This window comes from Rattus norvegicus, chromosome 5, assembly GCF_036323735.1.
Source record: "Rattus norvegicus strain BN/NHsdMcwi chromosome 5, GRCr8, whole genome shotgun sequence".
NCBI classification, from domain to species: Eukaryota; Metazoa; Chordata; class Mammalia; order Rodentia; family Muridae; genus Rattus; species Rattus norvegicus.
In genome coordinates this window covers 51,917,304-51,937,350 of record NC_086023.1, presented here as the reverse complement: position 1 = coordinate 51,937,350, position 20,047 = coordinate 51,917,304, and the positions used below count along the sequence as shown (strand labels likewise).

General features: G+C 40.5%; 1 protein-coding gene across 3 annotated transcripts in view; it reads right to left on the bottom strand.

Annotated features, from left to right (window-relative positions):
- Mdn1 (midasin AAA ATPase 1) overlaps window positions 1-20,047 on the bottom strand; it is a 130,904-nt gene that overhangs the window by 45,338 nt on the left and 65,519 nt on the right. For all 3 annotated transcript variants that reach the window (XM_063287901.1, XM_039110965.2, NM_001427015.1), the window contains exons 45-59: window positions 19,927-20,043; window positions 18,213-18,421; window positions 16,619-16,767; window positions 16,078-16,289; window positions 15,404-15,624; window positions 14,037-14,150; window positions 13,407-13,539; window positions 12,397-12,512; window positions 10,505-10,638; window positions 8,730-8,887; window positions 8,440-8,560; window positions 8,003-8,213; window positions 7,499-7,727; window positions 7,129-7,249; window positions 6,370-6,540 (exon numbers count right to left, since the gene is read on the bottom strand). In XM_063287901.1, coding sequence (XP_063143971.1) covers window positions 6,370-6,540; window positions 7,129-7,249; window positions 7,499-7,727; window positions 8,003-8,213; window positions 8,440-8,560; window positions 8,730-8,887; window positions 10,505-10,638; window positions 12,397-12,512; window positions 13,407-13,539; window positions 14,037-14,150; window positions 15,404-15,624; window positions 16,078-16,289; window positions 16,619-16,767; window positions 18,213-18,421; window positions 19,927-20,043 — 2,416 coding nt within the window. The remainder of the gene's footprint in view (window positions 1-6,369; window positions 6,541-7,128; window positions 7,250-7,498; window positions 7,728-8,002; window positions 8,214-8,439; window positions 8,561-8,729; window positions 8,888-10,504; window positions 10,639-12,396; window positions 12,513-13,406; window positions 13,540-14,036; window positions 14,151-15,403; window positions 15,625-16,077; window positions 16,290-16,618; window positions 16,768-18,212; window positions 18,422-19,926; window positions 20,044-20,047) is intronic.

The window sequence follows — 20,047 nt, the reverse complement described above, 5'->3', positions numbered from 1 at the left end:
AGGAAAACATTAATAAACAAGTAGAAGCCTACAGAGAGGAATCGCAAAAATCCCTGAAAGAATTCCAGGAAAACACAATCAAACAGTTGAAGGAATTAAAAATGGAAATAGAAGCAATCAAGAAAGAACACATGGAAACAACCCTGGATATAGAAAACCAAAAGAAGAGACAAGGAGCTGTAGATACAAGCCTCACCAACAGAATTCAAGAGATGGAAGAGAGAATCTCAGGAGCAGAAGATTCCATAGAAATCATTGACTCAACTGTCAAAGATAATGTAAAGCGGAAAAAGCTACTGGTCCAAAACATACAGGAAATCCAGGACTCAATGAGAAGATCAAACCTAAGGATAATAGGTATAGAAGAGAGTGAAGACTCCCAGCTCAAAGGACCAGTAAATATCTTCAACAAAATCATAGAAGAAAACTTCCCTAACCTAAAAAAAGAGATACCCATAGGCATACAAATGCCTACAGAACTCCAAATAGATTGGACCAGAAAAGAAACACCTCCCGTCACATAATAGTCAAAACACCAAATGCACAAAATAAAGAAAGAATATTAAAAGCAGTAAGGGAAAAAGGTCAAGTAACATATAAAGGCAGACCTATCAGAATCACACCAGACTTCTCGCCAGAAACTATGAAGGCCAGAAGATCCTGGACTGATGTCATACAGACCCTAAGAGAACACAAATGCCAGCCCAGGTTACTGTATCCTGCAAAACTCTCAATTAACATAGAAGGAGAAACCAAGATATTCCATGACAAAACCAAATTTACACAATATCTTTCTACAAATCCAGCACTACAAAGGATAATAAATGGTAAAGCCCAACATAAGGAGGCAAGGTATACCCTAGAAGAAGCAAGAAACTAATCGTCTTGGCAACAAAACAAAGAGAATGAAAGCACACAAACATAACCTCACATCCAAATATGAATATAACGGGAAGCAATAACCACTATTCCTTAATATCTCTCAACATCAATGGCCTCAACTCCCCAATAAAAAGAAATAGATTAACAAACTGGATACGCAACGAGGACCCTGCATTCTGCTGCCTACAGGAAACACACCTCAGAGACAAAGACAGACACTACCTCAGAGTGAAAGGCTGGAAAACAACTTTCCAAGCAAATGGTCAGAAGAAGCAAGCTGGAGTAGCCATTCTAATACCAAATAAAATCAATTTTCAACTAAAAGTCATCAAAAAAGATAAGGAAGGACACTTCATATTCATCAAAGGAAAAATCCACCAAGATGAACTCTCAATCCTAAATATCTATGCCCCAAATACAAGGGCACCTACATATGTAAAAGACACCTTACTAAAGCTCAAAACACACATTGGACCTCACACAATAATAGTGGGAGATTTCAACACCCCACTTTCATCAATGGACAGATCATGGAAACAGAAATTAAACAGAGATGTAGACAGACTAAGAGAAGTCATGAGCCAAATGGACCTAACGGATATTTATAGAGCATTCTATCCTAAAGCAAAAGGATATACCTTCTTCTCAGCTCCTCATGGTACTTTCTCCAAAATTGACCATATAATTGGTCAAAAAACGGGCCTCAACAGGTACAGAAAGATAGAAATAATCCCATGCGTGCTATCGGACCACCACGGCCTAAAACTGGTCTTCAATAACAATCAAGGAAGAATGTCCACATATACTTGGAAATTGAACAATGCTCTACTCAATGATAACCTGGTCAAGGAAGAAATAAAGAAAGAAATTAAAAACTTTTTAAAATTTAATGAAAATGAAGGTACAACATACCCAAACTTATGGGACACAATGAAAGCTGTGCTAAGAGGAAAACTCATAGCGCTGAGTGCCTGCAGAAAGAAACAGGAAAGAGCATATGTCAGCAGCTTGACAGCACACCTAAAATCTCTAGAACAAAAAGAAGCACATACACCCAGGAGGAGTAGAAGGCAGGAAATAATCAAACTCAGAGCTGAAATCAACCAAGTAGAAACAAAAAGGACCATAGAAAGAATCAACAGAACCAAAAGTTGGTTCTTTGAGAAAATCAACAAGATAGATAAACCCTTAGCCAGACTAACGAGAGGACACAGAGAGTGCGTCCAAATTAACAAAATCAGAAATGAAAAGGGAGACATAACTACAGATTCAGAGGAAATTCAAAAAATCATCAGATCTTACTACAAAAACCTATATTCAACAAAACTTGAAAATCTTGACGAAATGGACAATTTCCTAGACAGATACCAGGTACCGAAGTTAAATCAGGAACAGATAAACCAGTTAAACAACCCCATAACTCCTAAGGAAATAGAAGCAGTCATTAAAGGTCTCCCAACCAAAAAGAGCCCAGGTCCAGACGGGTTTAGTGCAGAATTCTATCAAACCTTCATAGAAGACCTCATACCAATATTATCCAAACTATTCCACAAAATTGAAACAGATGGATCACTACCGAATACCTTCTACGAAGCCACAATTACTCTTATACCTAAACCACACAAAGACACAACAAAGAAAGAGAACTTCAGACCAATTTCCCTTATGAATATCGACGCAAAAATACTCAATAAAATTCTGGCAAACCGAATTCACGAGCACATCAAAACAATCATCCACCATGATCAAGTAGGTTTCATCCCAGGCATGCATGGATGGTTTAATATACGGAAAACCATCAACGTGATCCATTATATAAACAAACTGAAAGAACAGAACCACATGATCATTTCATTAGATGCTGAGAAAGCATTTGACAAAATTCAACACCCCTTCATGATAAAAGTCCTGGAAAGAATAGGAATTCAAGGCCCATACCTAAACATAGTAAAAGCCATATACAGCAAACCAGTTGCTAACATTAAACTAAATGGAGAGAAACTTGAAGCAATCCCACTAAAATCAGGGAGTAGACAAGGCTGCCCACTCTCTCCCTACTTATTCAATATAGTTCTTGAAGTTCTAGCCAGAGCAATCAGACAACAAAAGGATGTCAAGGGGATACAGATCGGAAAAGAAGAAGTCAAAATATCACTATTTGCAGATGATATGATAGTATATTTAAGTGATCCCAAAAGTTCCACCAGAGAACTACTAAAGCTGATAAACAACTTCAGCAAAGTGGCTGGGTATAAAATTAACTCAAATAAATCAGTTGCCTTCCTCTATACAAAAGAGAAACAAGCCGAGAAAGAAATTAGGGAAACGACACCCTTCATAATAGACCCAAATAATATAAAGTACCTTGGTGTGACTTTAACAAAGCAAGTAAAAGATCTGTACAATAAGAACTTCAAGACACTGAAGAAGGAAATTGAAGAAGACCTCAGAAGATGGAAAGATCTCCCATGCTCATGGATTGGCAGGATTAATATAGTAAAAATGGCCATTTTACCAAAAGCAATCTACAGATTCAATGCAATCCCCATCAAAATACCAATCCAATTCTTCAAAGAGTTAGACAGAACAATTTGCAAATTCATCTGGAATAACAAAAAACCCAGGATAGCTAAAGCTATCCTCAACAATGAAAGGACTTCAGGGGGAATCACTATCCCTGAACTCAAGCAGTATTACAGAGCAATAGTGATAAAAACTGCATGGTATTGGTACAGAGACAGACAGATAGACCAATGGAATAGAATTGAAGACCCAGAAATGAACCCACAACCCTATGGGCACTTGATATTTGACAAAGGAGCCAAAACCATCCAATGGAAAAAAGATAGCACTTTCAGCAAATGGTGCTGGTTCAACTGGAGGTCAACATGTAGAAGAATGCAGATCGATCCATGCTTATCACCCTGTACAAAGCTTAAGTCCAAGTGGATCAAGGACCTCCACATCAAAGCAGACACACTCAAACTAATAGAAGAAAAACTAGGGAAGCATCTGGAACACATGGGCACTGGAAAAAATTTCCTGAACAAAACACCAATGGCTTACGCTCTAAGACCAAGAATTGACAAATGGGATCTCATAAAACTGCAAAGCTTCTGTAAGGCAAAGGACACTGTGGTTAGGACAAAACGGCAACCAACAGATTGGGAAAAGATCTTTACCAATCCTACAACAGATAGAGGCCTTATATCCAAAATATACAAAGAACTCAAGAAGTTAGACCACAGGGAAACAAATAACCCTATTAAAAAATGGGGCTCAGAGCTAAACAAAGAATTCACAGCTGAGGAATGCCGAATGGCGGAGAAACACCTAAAGAAATGTTCAACATCTTTAGTCATAAGGGAAATGCAAATCAAAACAACCCTGAGATTTCACCTCACACCAGTGAGAATGGCTAAGATCAAAAACTCAGGGGACAACAGATGCTGGCGAGGATGTGGAGAAAGAGGAACACTCCTCCATTGTTGGTGGGATTGCAAACTGGTACAACCATTCTGGAAATCAGTCTGGAGGATCCTCAGAAAATTGGACATTGAACTGCCTGAGGATCCAGCTATACCTCTCTTGGGCATATACCCAAAAGATGCTCCAACATATAAAAAAGACACGTGCTCCACTATGTTCATCGCAGCCTTATTTATAATAGCCAGAAGCTGGAAAGAACCCAGATGCCCTTCAACAGAGGAATGGATACAGAAAATGTGGTACATCTACACAATGGAATATTACTCAGCTATCAAAAACAACGACTTTATGAAATTCGTAGGCAAATGGCTGGAACTGGAAAATATCATCCTGAGTGAGCTAACCCAAACACAGAAAGACATACATGGTATGCACTCACTGATAAGTGGCTATTAGCCCAAATGCTTGAATTACCCTAAATGCCTAGAACAAATGAAACTCAAGACAGATGATCAAAATGTGAATGGTTTACTCCTTCTTTAAAAGGGGAACAAGAATACCCTTGGCAGGGAAGAGAGAGGCAAAGATTAAAACAGAGACTGAAGGAACACCCATTCAGAGTCTGCCCCACATGTGGCCCATGCATATACAGCCATCCAATTAGACAAGATGGATGAAGCAAAGAAGTGCAGACCGACAGGAGCCGGATGTAGATCACTCCTGAGAGACACAGCCAGAATACAGCAAATACAGAGGCGAATACCAGCAGCAAACCACTGAACTGAGAATAGGACCCCCGTTGAAGGAATCAGAGAAAGAACTGGAAGAGCTTGAAGGGGCTCGAGACCCCATATGTACAACAATGCCAAGCAACCAGAGCTTCCAGGGACTAAGCCACTACCTAAAGACTATACATGGACTGACCCTGGACTCTGACCTCATAGGTAGCAATGAATATCCTAGTAAGAGCACCAGTGGAAGGGGAAGCCCTGGGTCCTGCTAAGACTGAACCCCCAGTGAACTAGACTGTTGGGGGGAGGGGGACAATGGGGGGAGGGTGGGGAGGGGAACACCGATAAGAAAGGGGAGGGGGGAGGGGGATGTTTGCCCGGAAACTGGGAAAGGGAATAACACTCGAAATGTATATAAGAAATACTCAAGTTAATAATAAAAAAAAAAAAATCAAAAATCAAAAAAAAAAAAAAAAAGAAACTAAAACTAACCAAGGACTTCAGGATTTCTGTCACCACTAATTCCTTGCATTCTTAAAAAAGTAAAAAGCAGGACACTCTGCTTTAAGATCTACTAAACAAATATATATATACACCATATGTATCTTAATTTTATGTGTGTACTGGTCCTTCTGATTAAAGGTTAAAATACTAGTTCTAACAACTTACTTATAATAATACCCAGACAAATACTAATTTACCCAGAATTAACACAGTGTTTCTATTTAAAATAAGAAGGTAGATAGGAGTAAGAAAATTCAACATTTCCTAACTAGAAAGTAAGTAAATAGGGCTGGAGAGAGAGAGAGAGAGTGCAGTCTGTACAGTGACCTCCAGGCCAGCCAAGGTTTTCAGAAACCAAATAAATTAAAAAAGAAAATACATAAATTCTACAATGCTGAAATAAAAGGAAGGGTAAACTGGATACATTTTCATGCCATACTTATGAACAAAGAAGGAGTTCTTAGAAATGTAAGTAAAGGCAAGGATGCATTATATACACACACTTCCTGTAGCTTGAATATTTTATGATGAGGAGTGAATTAAAGACTTTGATGTCGAATGACACTAGTTGCACAGGCAGGCCAGCTTTGAGTGTGCTGCTCTCTTGTTTTGGTCCCTGAGTGCTGCTGAGATTGCAGGAATGCTCTACCATACACAGCAAAACTAAACATCTTTTAAAAAAAACTTTAACTCAGAATTACACAAGTCATGATCTGGACAGTATAGTTAATATTCCCCCAGAAAACAAAGTATCACAATTACCCATGTAAGCCACTGGTACACAGAAAGAACTGCTGTTCCTATGATTTTAATGCCAACAAACCTTCAGTGTGGAGTCCCAACGGGACCTGGGCATTTCCTGCGGCTGTGCATTAGGCAGAGGGCTCCATGTCAGCCAATACTCTGGATTTGTAGTAACTGGACTGCTCCAGGAAGACCCAAATGTAGAGGTAAATAACTCGGACCACAAACAAGAAACTTCTTGAGCAGACAACTGGAGATCAAGAATTAGGTAAAAGAATATTTGAAAAAGTTTCCATCAAAGCTATCAAGTCTACCAACCAATACCCAACAATGCTTAAAGGGACTAATCCTAAGCTTCCTATTTTCAATGCCCCTTAATTATTTTGGTGACACTATGTAGGGTGTTTACAGTTTTATAAACTAAGATGAGATGTTTTATAAGCCTGTGCAGAAGGTAAAATAACTCAGACAATTGTAAAATCAGCAAAAGAAATACACAAAACATGACCAAAGGGAAAAAATTTAAGGTTGTTCTAATGGAATTACATTAACCACATATTACCATAATACATATTAAACATGGGAGCAAAGAAAACGTGATTTTTTTTGTTAGCCAAATGGGAATTTTTAAGCAGTCAATACTCTTATATCATTTACTGGAAACCAAATGGATAATTCTGTGAGAAGCATTATTTAAAACCTTTGTTAACTTCAGAAGTCGAAAATCCAAGTTCACAATGTGGAACTCTGAAAGTCAGAACAATGTCTAGCAGAAATCTAAGACAGAGACAACAAAGACAGAAGGAGGCTTATTTCCCTTTTGATTTTGCTTTTTTACCTTCTGAATATGCAGTAAAGACCAAAGATTCCAAAGCTTTTGAGGTGCGATTGGTGTGTGCTTAAGGCAAAAAGTGATGCAATGACTTATCTCCTCATCCATCTGCTGATGTGTGCTTGACCTATTCCAAAAGTAAACAGGGAGAGGATGGAGTGTGACCCATCAGCAACTCCTGAAGAGAGAGGTGGAACACACAGCCTACAGTCCCAGGAAACACCTTATGGACGTCAAAGTAACCAGAGGAAAAGCTTTGTCTCTCTAAACGGTAATGACCTCCCCGTGCCTCAGCCACTCCTCAACACACATTACCCACACGACAATGTAACAAGAGCATCTGTCCCCCTGGAGAGAATAACAGGAAAGCGTTTACCTTCTCAGACAAGCCTGTGTTACAAAACCAGCTGTCACTCTGTACTGCCACAGCACAGCCAGGTACTCAGTCACAGGCCACAGCTGAACACGCCTGGTGAGGTGGGCCAGAGAGCTGAGGTCTGGCTGCGATGGGGAAGAAGCTTCATGTGCTTTCTCCAGAAAGCCATGTGAAAGTCCTCTGGTTTTTAATTCTGAACACTGAGTGTTCACAAGATTCTTCAATTCATCTTTAATTCCAATCAGAAAGACATGTATTAGAACAATGTAGTCTAAGTCCAAGGTCTAGATTCCCAACATCTATCTGACAGCAAGCCTGTACCTGTTATCAACCCAAGTTCATCAGCTGGCTGTTCAACCCGAGTTTCCCCAAGTCCAGTCATATTAACTTCTACACATCCAATGCTGTACCTGACTGATACTTGTGAAGCTGAGTCCACTGAGCACACTTTTTGAGCTCACAGGGAAGATGTCATTCAGCAAACCAAATACCAGAAAATATTACCTAAATTGACATCTTCCAGAATGTTGGCTCTGAGGATCAAACCCCAGGTCTGCAGGAGACTTTTCTTCAAATTCCATTCAGAAGCCACCACTTGGAGGCGATTAATGTCTTCTTGCCACCCACACTCCCCAAAGACAGGCAGCCTTTCCCCGATAGAAAGGGCTCTGTTAAGGGCTTGCAGCTGTGAAAAACAGTCCACTACCAGCTTGTCCTAAAATAAAACCAAAGAGAGCCCACTCAAGAGTTGAAGAGCAGTTCTTTCCAGTAGCCTAGACATAGTCTGTATACTCCAGTTGCTTTGGTGGACTTAAAAGTAATAAAGCTCTACTCAGCCTCAAGAGAATACAAGGCAGCACTTTCTTATGAAATAAAGGGTTAGCTTTGGAGCAAGGGCAAGTCTACCTTTTCAGGAGAAACTGACATGTTTCTAGATGTACCTTAAAAGGGAATGGTCGTCCCAGGAACGCCTGCAGCTTCTTTACACCAGGAAAGCTGCCAGCAGGGCTGCCCAGACAACTGTGGATCTGCTCAGAGACCATCTGCACCTCTTTATAATATCTTCAAAACAAAGGGGAGGGGGAAGGCTAAGTACTAAAGAGAAGTCTTCTACATTTTTATATTTTAATGTATTTAGGAAAGCCGAAGAAGTACACCAAAGAAAGAGGAAATGGTTTTCAATTCAAAATCCTCTTATCTTTTAACATTATTTTTTGAAATAGGGTCTTACTTGTCTTCATGATTCACCAGGAGTTGGGGGATCTGACGGATCAAATGTTTTGAAACCCAGTGCCAGTGGAGGGCAAGCAAAGCCAGACCTGAAGCATCTACTGTGACTGCATCAGCCACAGCCCAAAACCGGTCCCGCCACTGCATAGAACCTAAGATCTTAAAACAAAATAAATTGTAACCATTGTATGTAAAAGACATGTAACATGTTGTAACATGCTACAAACCAGTAATCTCAGCACTTGGGAAAGCAGGAAGATTGTGAGTTCAAGGCCAGCTTGGGCTACAAAGTGAGACCTTAATTTAAAAACTAAAGACAATTCACTACCAGTTTGACCTGAAAATAAAACCCAAGAGTGCCTAGTGTAAGTAGTATAAAGCTAAACTGGAATATTTATAGGCAGACAAAGAAAAAGGTGTTTCACAGTTCTATCCAAAGCGCTGTCAGGGTTAGGACGAGCCACCAGAACATCCTGCTCTAAGTAGTAGCATTTCCCTTCTAACCTGCCAAGCTATGTCAGCCAGTTGCACTTCACAAGCCTAATGGCAGGAGCAGACATGAGGACCAGCCTTGGTCTTTGAAGCTGTTAGTTATAGCAGTTACAGTTAATTTCAATCAGGAAAAATGGCTTTTATTAAAATAGCATTCATGCTAACAGACTGTATTTGATATTCTATATGTCAGTTCCTAAAAGGTCCTTAATATTGACAGAACACAGCCATACAAACAAAACCTTTCTGTGGTTTTTGATAACCTTTATGGGAAAGGGGTTCTGTGTCTAAGAAGTTTTCTGGAGCTGGAGAGATGGCTCAGAGGTTAAGAGCTCCGACTGCTCTTCCAGAGGTCCTGAGTTCAATTCCCAGCAACCACATGGTGGCTCACAACCATCTGTAAAGAGATCCGATGCCCTCTTCTGGTGTATCTGAAGACAGCTACAGTGTACATATATATAATAAATGAATAAATCTTTTAAAAAAAAAGTTTTCCTGGATTTACAAAAATAAACTGGAGTTAAAATGTTATTTAACCCATATGTTAAAATGATATATAAAAGAAACTGGGTAAGTTAGAATATAATTGTAAACCCCAAATGCATAGTAAGAGACACAGGGATAAACTGTGGAACATTTCTAGAAGAGAGTATTACTCAGCCATAAAAATGAACAAAGTACTAATACATGAAACTACGTGCATGTAAGCTGTGTTGGTGCCAATGAGAATGGTCCCTTAGGCACATATATTTCAATGTTTGGTCTCCAGTTGGGGGACTATTTAGGAGGAAATAGGTGTAGCCTTGTTGGAGGAAGAGTGTCACTGGGGGTGGGCTGTGAGGTTTCAAAAACCTAAGCCAGTCAGTGTCTCTCTTTCTGCTTCCTACTTAATGGCTAAGATGTAAACTTTCAGCTCCTGCTACACTGCCATGCCCGGCTGCCTGCTGCGTGCTTTCCACCATGATGGTCATGGACCAATCCTCTGACACTGAAGCAAGCCCCAGTTAAATGCTATCGTTTAAAAGATGCTTTGGTCATCCTGTCTGTCACAGTAATAAAACAGCAACTAAGACACATCTCTAATTAATCAGACCAGAGATCTATAATGTGCATTTCCATTCAATGGCTACATGATTAATTACAGGTAGGGGTAATTACAGAGAGGAAAGAAACACAAAAGGACACAAGGAAAATCTTACTATCTTGATTGCTGTATTGGTTTTATCAAGCATATGCATGTTGAAATGTACTCTAAAAACAGCGAAGGTCAAAGCACTGCCTCACCTTATTGACATGGGCATCAGGAACCATCCCTTGGGGAGACTGTACCCAGAGCAGGATCAGGCCATCAATCAACTCAAAGAAAGCAGCAAGATTGGCCACAATTTCATGGGGTGGGCTATGGTAGGTCTCTGGATCTTAGAGTTGACACAAAACAATTACATTCCATTAGTGTTAATCTTTAAAACATTTTCAAAATAAATTATAATCTAGATTTTAATGTCATCTCTAATATAAAGGTTTATTAGAAAGCTCAAACTCAAAAAGTATATTTTGTATGTATTATAAAATTTTGCAGATAAGGTATAATACCTACAGATGTAAATAATGTCCTAGTGGAAAATGCAAGCTATAAAGCAAAGTTACATATCTTATACTTATATATAAACACAAAAAACTGGGGCTGGAGAGATGGTTCAGCAGTTAGGAGTACTCGCTGTTCTTTTCGAAGGACCTAAAGCCACATGGCAGTTGATACTGGCTATACCTAATTTTCAAGGGATCTGATGCGTCTCCTGACCACCAAGAGCATTAGGAATGCATGTATGCAAGCAAAACCTATGCTTGTATAAATGTGCACATAATTAAAAAAATTAACCTGTGAAGGCTCGATGCCCTAGTGTAGAGAATGCTACGGTGGTGCATAGGGTAGAAGTGGGTGCATAGGGGAGCACCCTCACAGAAGCAGGGGGTGGGGATGGGATAGTGGATTGAGGACGGGAAACTGGGAAAGGGGATAACAGTTGACATGTAAATAAACTATCCAATAAAAAAAAAGAAAGGGGCTGGAGATTTAGCTCAGTGGTAGAGTGCTTGCCTAGTAAGTGAAAGGCCCTGGGTTCAGTCCCCAGCTCCAAATAAATAAATAAATAAATAAATAAATAAATAAATAAATAAAAAAAAAATTAACCAAACAGGAAACATTGAACTAGAGCTCATGAATTTGGATTGTATCTTAGGGTATCCACTGCTGAGATAAAATACCAGACCTGAAAGGAACATTTATTTGGCTTACAATGCTCAGTTCACATTCAATCTAGAAACCGCCCCATGGGCTTGTCCTTGGGATCTTCTGGTTGGCATTTTCTTTCTTTTCTTTTCTTTTTTATTGGATTTTTTAAATTTATACTTCAAATGGTATCCCCTTTCCCAGTTTCCAGTCCATAAACCCCTATCCCACCCCCCCCTCCTTCCACCTGCTTCTATAAGGGTGTTCCCCACCCACCCACCCCTTCCCATTTCCCTGCCCTGACATTCCCCTACACTGGGGCATTGAGCCTTGGCAGGACCAAGGGCTTCTCTTCCCATTGGTGCCCACCAAGGCCACCCTCTGCTACATATGCAGCTGGAGCCATGGGTCTGTCCATGTATACTCTTTGGGTGGTGGTTTAGTCCCTGGGAGCTCTGAGGGGTATTTTCTTAATTTAGGTTTCCTTTCAAATGACTCTAGTTTGTGTTACACTGACAAAAACTAGCTTTAAAAACATTTATTCTTTCATATAGTTTTGATTTTGTTCCTAAATGGCATAAGGCTTTGGTTTACAATATGTAAGGAATAGAGATTGCTGGCTCCCATACAGCCACATACTTCTGAACAGGTATTTTCTGAGCCAAGTGACCTGCTTTTGAACTGCTAGTTCTGCAACTTGCTAAATATGTGATCTTGAACTTCTATGTTCCTAATATATGAGAACCAACTTAGCTTTCGAGGGTTACTGAGAGGATACAGAAATAGCATTTAGCTGAGCACCTGGCAGAGTGTTCAGTAAAACAACATTGAGTATATTTCATATCAGGTCAACAAATCAAAGGGAATCTAAAAGCAGCAACGGCTGAGTATGTCTCCTAACACCTGCAACAGATAAGCAGACTACAAAAGGGAAAATGTTTTTTACCTTTGTGAAATTCAAAAGACATCCTCAAAGCATTGCTTCTTAACTTTTTACTACCAACAGATAACAAATTTGCTTCGGTGAAAATCCTCTTTTCCCGGTCAAGGTAAATAATTGTCCTACAATGAGATCCAAAACACAGTTTCTTACTGTAACAGAACCTTTTTTGAATTAACAAAGTTGTTTTTTGGGGGTAGGGCCGGCACGGCACATGTAATATTGCAACCAAACTCAGGCAGTGAACACACTAGGTAAATATTCTCTCCCTGAGCCATAACCACAGGAAAGAAATACTTGGAACCCGGGAACACCAATCCCTACATCTAACCCATTTTTGTTCTGTCTCTACAAATTTTGGCCTGGAGAGGAAGTGTGCCAAGAGTACATGTGGCTGGGAAACACTGGCATTAGGAAGATGACTGGATCTCACTCTACTGTTGTGCCGTAAGCCAACAGTAACCTGAGCTCTGCATGGCAGCTGTCACTGCAGTAGTGAGATAAAGCAGGATGGTCCCTAGAGTACTGGGACATATTCATACTCATGGACTCATCTGATGAAAATTCATCAAAATCATGTTATTAGCATACCTTCAGGTAATACATACTGTATTTCAATTATACATTTATTTAAAAAAATATTACACACTAATGACCAATTATTGGTTAAAAAGAAAAGAACCAAAATGTTGCCTAGGAAAAAGAAAAATGAAATTAAAAAATGAGGAAAAATGTATTAGACTATTTACAAGTGTGTTTACTTAAGTTGCAGGAGTCACGTCCATCTGCCTGCCATATCTGAGGATGAAAACTGAAGCAGACACACGTGAGAGGATGGGCAGATAATGGGAGGGTACTAGGACCCATTGGCAGAAACACAACTGCCCAACACTAATGCTGAGTGAATATGACGATGTCTAACACGGAATGTTTGTTTCATAAAATTAAAGCCCACGTAGCCTGTATTTGACATATAGCAGAAAAGGCCTATGGAGAACATGTCTAGAGCCACCTACTTGTTTGCAACCGATTCTAAGAGCTCAAAGAGCTGTTCGGCCTGGTCTGATTGTGGATCAAAGTCTAGTGAATTTCTAATGATGTCCAAAGCTTGCATATTCCACCGAGGGTCCCAGGGGATCACGAAGTCATCTAGTTTAAAGTAAAAGAAAAGAATTATGTAATTAACATGCCTGGCTTAGCAAGCCTTACTTGAGTATTTTCACTATTTCCTGTCAGAGTGAACATGTGATCCCAGCTTTGAAATGAATTAAACAATTATCAAAAGAAGAAACCCGAAGGTTAACTTTTATTATTAAGGCTTTGTATTTTCTGAAGTACATGATCTGTCTACTTTCCCTTCAAGTGAAATATTTTATGCTGGAAACTCTTCTAATCATCAGTAAACAAAAGAACCTTCAAATTAGAAGAGACAGAGAATTAAAAATTTTAATTTTTCTCTTTTCTTATCAGCCATCTCTAACAGAGCCGAGTAGTCTTTGTACTCCGTTCAGATGGCCGACAGTGACAAGTTTTGAAGACTAGTTTTCATGCACCCGTATTACATCTTTTGAAAGCTGTGATGACAGTGGGAGCTATGAACTTCTCCCCTGAAGTTTTCAGAGAAGAAATCAAAAGCAGGTAAATACCTGTTATATTTGTTTGTAGTATTTTCAAGACATTACTGACTCCAGCTGAGAGAGAAGCTGCGTAAAATTTCCTAAGAGCAGTGGCACTGGCTTCCACATGACTCCGCACTGCCTCTGCAGAAGGAGAGCGTTGTTAAGGAAAGCTGTGCTATCCAAATGCAGTTTCTGCAAAGGTCAAACAGTCACGGGAGGGGCTCAACTGTGGCTAGGGCAAATAAAACACTGGAGTTTACAAGTTACTCAACTGCCGAGATTTTTATGTTCTGTTCATCTATCTTACTCTCTCTGGCTAGTGGCAATCATATAAAACAGTGTAGGGTGAAACATCACAAATTCCCTCTACAAATACTTAGCTCAAGAGACATGTATGTAGTGGCTTATCTATATGTTCTCAGGAAGCACAAGGGCTCACATATATTCAGTTACTAAGGCTGATTTTTTTGGTGTTTTTCGAGGCAGGGTTTTCCTGTAGAGCCCTAGTTATTCTGTAACTCTCTCTGTAGACTACAGTGGCCTCAAACTCAGACATCTGCTTGGCTCTGCCTCCCAAGTGCTCGGATTAAAGGTGTGTACCACCACTGTCTGGAATGACATTTTTAAATAAATTAAGTGTACAGGAAAGATGTGGGACAATCTTGAGTGCTTCTAACTCCTTTGAGACAGGGCTCTTATTTGTCTGGAATTTAGAATTAGGTTACACTGCCCAACAAGGCCCAGGCTTCCTCCTATCTCCTTCTTGTTGGCATTAAAAGTAATTCTGGAGCTCCCACTTCTGTTTACAAGACATGTAAATTATGCATTACTAACAAATTCAATATCCAATAATTTACAATGTAGGCATTTTCACTACTACTTTTGTTTTCCTCTTTTGAATAAATAACATATTAATACAGGACTGGGGCTGAGCACAGAGGTACAGCTTTTAATCTCAGCCTCTGGGAGACAGAAGACTTGTAGACCTTGAGTTCTAGGTTACAGAGCCTCTCTCAAACAAACAAAAAATAGATTAGAATCTTAAGATCCTTAAGGGTAAATGAATTATCAAAACCACTATTCTCAGAAAAAAATGTTTGTATAGAAAAGAAACAAATGTTAAAGCTAAACGTGACAGGATGCACACAGTACCTTTTCCTTCTGAACTGAAAAGGACAGTTCCTGAAATACTGAGACATTTCTCCTGATACATTAGGGGTAGACATCTCCCGAATTTAACAGCTTTATATATAAACAACGTGGTGTCACACATCTTTTTGCTGTTTGTTAGCTACAATTTCAACAGTGGAGTCACAAACTAACAAGTCTGCCAAGGCTCTCAAATAAGGGAAACACATGTAACCCCTTTGACCCATACAAGCTTTGCTACTTACCAAGCCCCTGTGGTATGTTCTTGGCTAAATGGCTAAGCCACTTAACTCTAAGCATCCAATCCTGATTAGTTGCTCTTTCTATGAGCAATTTAACAGCCATGGCTAAAACCTCTGGTTCATCGACCCAGCAAGTATCCACTTCCACTGCATTGAATGTCAGGTTCTCAGGGTTACTAGTCTGCATAATGTGCTCTAAGTCTTGTAAAGTAAGGGGCTGACTCCTGGAACTCACAGAATGGAGAAAAGTTAGAATTAGAACAGTCTTTTACATGACATTTCAAAAAACCAATGATAACTGGGTTACAAATACCATATAAAGAAATGAAAAGTCAAAGACAAAAGACAACTGAAGCATGTACTTAGGGATGGGGTGTGGCTGATAGAAACATGCTCAGCATGGCAAAGGCCTGCACTCCAGCCTTAGTATGTGCCTATACATTCTGACTGATTGCCTTCTGTGAGCATGTCAGCCATAGCCATAATAACATCTGGCTCATCAGTCTAGAAGGATCTACTTCTGCACAGGACCTCTAAAAACACGGGACTGATAATAAACAGTAACAATGTGATGGCTAGACAGTAAGTGGCCACAATGCTGGGTGGGCTGCACTGTGCTCACCATTCTCGGCAAAACCAAACTCTACCCAAGAGAACACACTGAAGATTCTGCTGACCTTGTCCAGCTGATAGTTCTCAGGCTCAGCCTGTTGAGGCAGTATGCCAGAATCTGCCCATCACTGCGGACAACAGCGAGTCGAGAGTCTTCTGTTGCAAAGAGAGCTGAAGGCACAGAATCTGGCCACAGCCCTGTGGCAAGAATGGAGTGTCCCCAAGTTTCCTTAGCTCTCAGAGATGCAGTATGACTTTCCAGCAAAGCCTGCACAAGCTGTAAAATGTGAAGCAGAGACAAGGGTACTGACAAAGTACTATCATCCAAGTTACCAACAGACAAACGTTTGAGGGAATCTAGGGCTCACATAGCTACTTGTAAACACTTCTCAGACATACTCTACAATGGACAACATTGAAATTGTTCTGCCAATGTTTCAGGAAAAGAATATTTACATTTAAATGAATTCCAGAAAAGTACCTAGATACCAGATCTTTAAGTGGAATAAAATAGCAGTCAACTCTCTTAAAAATTGCTATCCACAAAAGTAATTTCCTCTACTTCAGTGTTACAACTTGAACAGTGATATCAAACATTCACAGTACCTTCTGGTTGGCTGCTGAATGCTGAGAGCAGACATATACTTCCCAGCATGCTTCAAAAAAGGCTTTGTCTAAACTCAGACCGCGCTGTAGGTACTGAACAATGAGTATGGCTGTGTGACTGAGAGTGGAAACAGATGATGTTGGAGAACCTATAAAGAGAAAACATTTCATTTAAGACCAACAGTATTCGGGGTTGGGGATTTAGCTCAGTGGTAGAGCGCTTGCCTAGGAAGCGCAAGGCCCTGGGTTCGGTCCCCAGCTTCGAAAAAAAGAACAAAAAGACCAACAGTATTCTAAAACTTTTGATAAAAATACTGACAATTATGAGGCTGGAGAGATAGCTCTCCAGTTAAGAGCATTTCCAGAAGGACCTGGGTTCAATTCCCAGCACCTACATGATGGTTTCAGGGGATCTGACACACTAACACAGAAATACACAGAGGCAGAACACTAGTGTAAGTAAGAATATTTCAACAACAAAACGCCAAACGAATCACATGTGCGCTGATAAATATGCCTTTACATTAATCTTCTGTACATTGACTCCTAACCATGTGTTTGTTTTACATCTAGGGTCTCCTGAGGGCACGACAGATGAACATTAATACTCCCTGCCCACCCACCTTCCCTCTTGTCTCCATGGTCTCCTGCAGTGTATCTGAGAACTCTTTCACAGGTGTCACATGTATCTTTAATCTCAAGCTGACATACACCAAGAATGGCAATTCATCTATAAAAAAACCACGTTGGGAGGGGGGGGTGTGGGGAGGGAACGACGACACAGTTCTACTGTGAAATCACAACTGTCATTAGTAACTAATTTGGGGATACGGTATCAATTCATTAAGCCTCACCTAGGATAGGAATACACGCTTGCAGAACAGACAAGCAGAACCAGACCCAGTACATAGCAGTAAATAGTATTTTATTTATCACTACTCATCCTTTTAACATAAGGAAAAGAAATGACAAAAATTAGAGCTGCTTCCACTCGAAGTTCCTACCTTACTGCCCTTTCATAAGGGCACCTGGTGGCCCAGGACACAGAGTCTCAAAGCATAAAGCAGAATTACTCGGCAGACAGTTGCAGGAGCACATACCCGTTATCTCAACTACGTATGTACGTATGAATCTGTGCTTCAACCCTGGGTGCCCAAGTGGCAAGAGAGGGTGTCTGACTCCCTGGAGTTGAAATGGTGAGACCACCCACAGGGGTGCTGGGAATCAAATGCCAATTTTTGGAAAGTGCCTGTAACTAGTTGAGTCATCTCGTAGTTCCCTATGGAGCTAAACACAGTTATGGCTACACTTCTCCCACATGAGAATTCCATTTCTGAGGTACTGGAACTTTACATTTGAAACACGTGCTCCTGATCACCAAACGAGAGCACTGCAAGACTACAGACCCAATGGAACAGGGATTAGTCCTGGATTGTTACAGGACTAAAACTGCAGAGGCCCAGAAATCAAGACTCTCACCTTTTGGTTCTATTTTTTTTTTTTTTTTCCGGAGCTGGGGACCGAACCCAGGGCCTTGCGCTTCCTAGGCAAGCGCTCTACCACTGAGCTAAATCCCCAACCCCAAGACTCTCACCTTTAACAAGGCTCTGGACCCCTGTGTGCAGAGCCAAGAGGACGTTACACAGACTGTCCCCCACCAATCCAAGGCTGTGCAGCAGAACTTTTAAATCCAGGTTTTCTAGGATGCTCCCTTCCTTTTCTTCCGAAATGTAGATTTCAAGTCCACGGTTCCTCATAGCTCGGGAAATCTCTCCGTGAACAGGATCCATGGAGAGAAAAAGCCTAATAAAGAGGAAATTTTAAAGGAAATTGAGGAGAAAGAAAAATCAAACCGCAGTGTGACCAATGGTCTCTAACGCCAATTGTTATGGGCAAATTATACATCTCTCACCTACAGGGACTCCATGGAAAAAGCTAACTCCATCTCACTGTGTGATACCTGTACCTCCTTTTTAATACATGTCAATACCAGTCAATCAGCTTCTCTAAACCTACTTTTTCTTCTAAAGATTTGTTTTTTACCTACATGAACTTAAGTCTGTTAATGCACCTCTGTGTGGGTGCTTGCAGAGGGTGCCAGATCTGAAGTTATAGTTTAAATAGTTATAAAGTGCCCAACATGGGTGTTGGTAACCAAAGTCCCGACTCCTGCAGGAGCTGCATTCATCGAGCCATTTCTCTCCCCTCATGTACTGGCTTTCTTAAGAACTATGTCGAGAATTTACAAAGTCTTGTTTTTTTCAGATCCTACCCCCAGCTCAGGCCAAGGTTATTGATTATTCTGATCTATCCACATAGAGCAGAAAGGAGAACAGTCAACTCTAGTCTTGGTGAGGTTTTCTACTTCTGTGATAAAGCAGCATGAGGGGTCATGTCAGCTTACAGTTCCACAGCACAGCCCATCATCTAAGGAAGTCAGGGAGGAACTGAAGCTGGCCAGGACTCTAGAGGCAGGAGTTACTGCACAAGCATGGAGCACTGCAGCTTACTGGCTTGTTTCAGCCTGCGCATTTACAGTATCCAGGACCACCGGATCAGGAGTAGCGAGGCCCAGGGAGTTGAACCCTCCCACATCAATCAATCAATCAATCAATCAATCAATCAAAAATGCACTACACATTTGCCCATAGGACCATCTAGTGGGGATATTTTCTCAGTTGAGGTGGTCCCTTCTAAAATGACTCTGGTTTGTATAAAGCTGTCATGAATCTAGCCAGTCCAACTTTTCTGTAACAGCCAATTTTTCCTCATCAGTGTCCCGCCACATTCTCATGTAGCTATCTGACATCTCTACTTATGTTAGAAACAAAAAGAAGGGATTTCTGGCAGGCTGCCCCATATCAAAGTTTCTCTTTTGTAAGCATTCCCCTTCCTAATAAACAGCTTCTCATTTGCCCAACTACTCCAGCCCAAACTAGAGATTATCATCCTAGTCTCTTGAAGAGAAGAGACAACTCACAAGTCCCACCCATATGACCATCCCCCTCAACATAGGCCACATTTCCTTCTCCCTAGGCTATTGGCAAAGGACTGTGACTGACTTCCTACCTTCTATGTGTTACTGTTAGTTAACCTTAGAGAAGGACCCCACTTCTTTTTGTATTCTGCTGACCTCAAAAGCGTAGTAAGCACCTGGCAAACAGTTGGCCCTTAATACTTTCTCTTTAACTGAATGATAAAGTGGCCTACTCAAAACATGGTACACAGTTTACAAACAAGTTCTGTTTGATGTCTACCTTGGTTTCTGAAACCACCAAATTCTTTATTAATGTAAAAGATACAAGTACCTGAAATTGGGATTTGGTGTCACTGTGCAAGTAGATCCATCTACCATTCCTCTCTCGTTAATTGTGAGGACACCTCCGGGTTCGAGCAAGGCATTCAGACGATCCAGCACTGATGGACTGC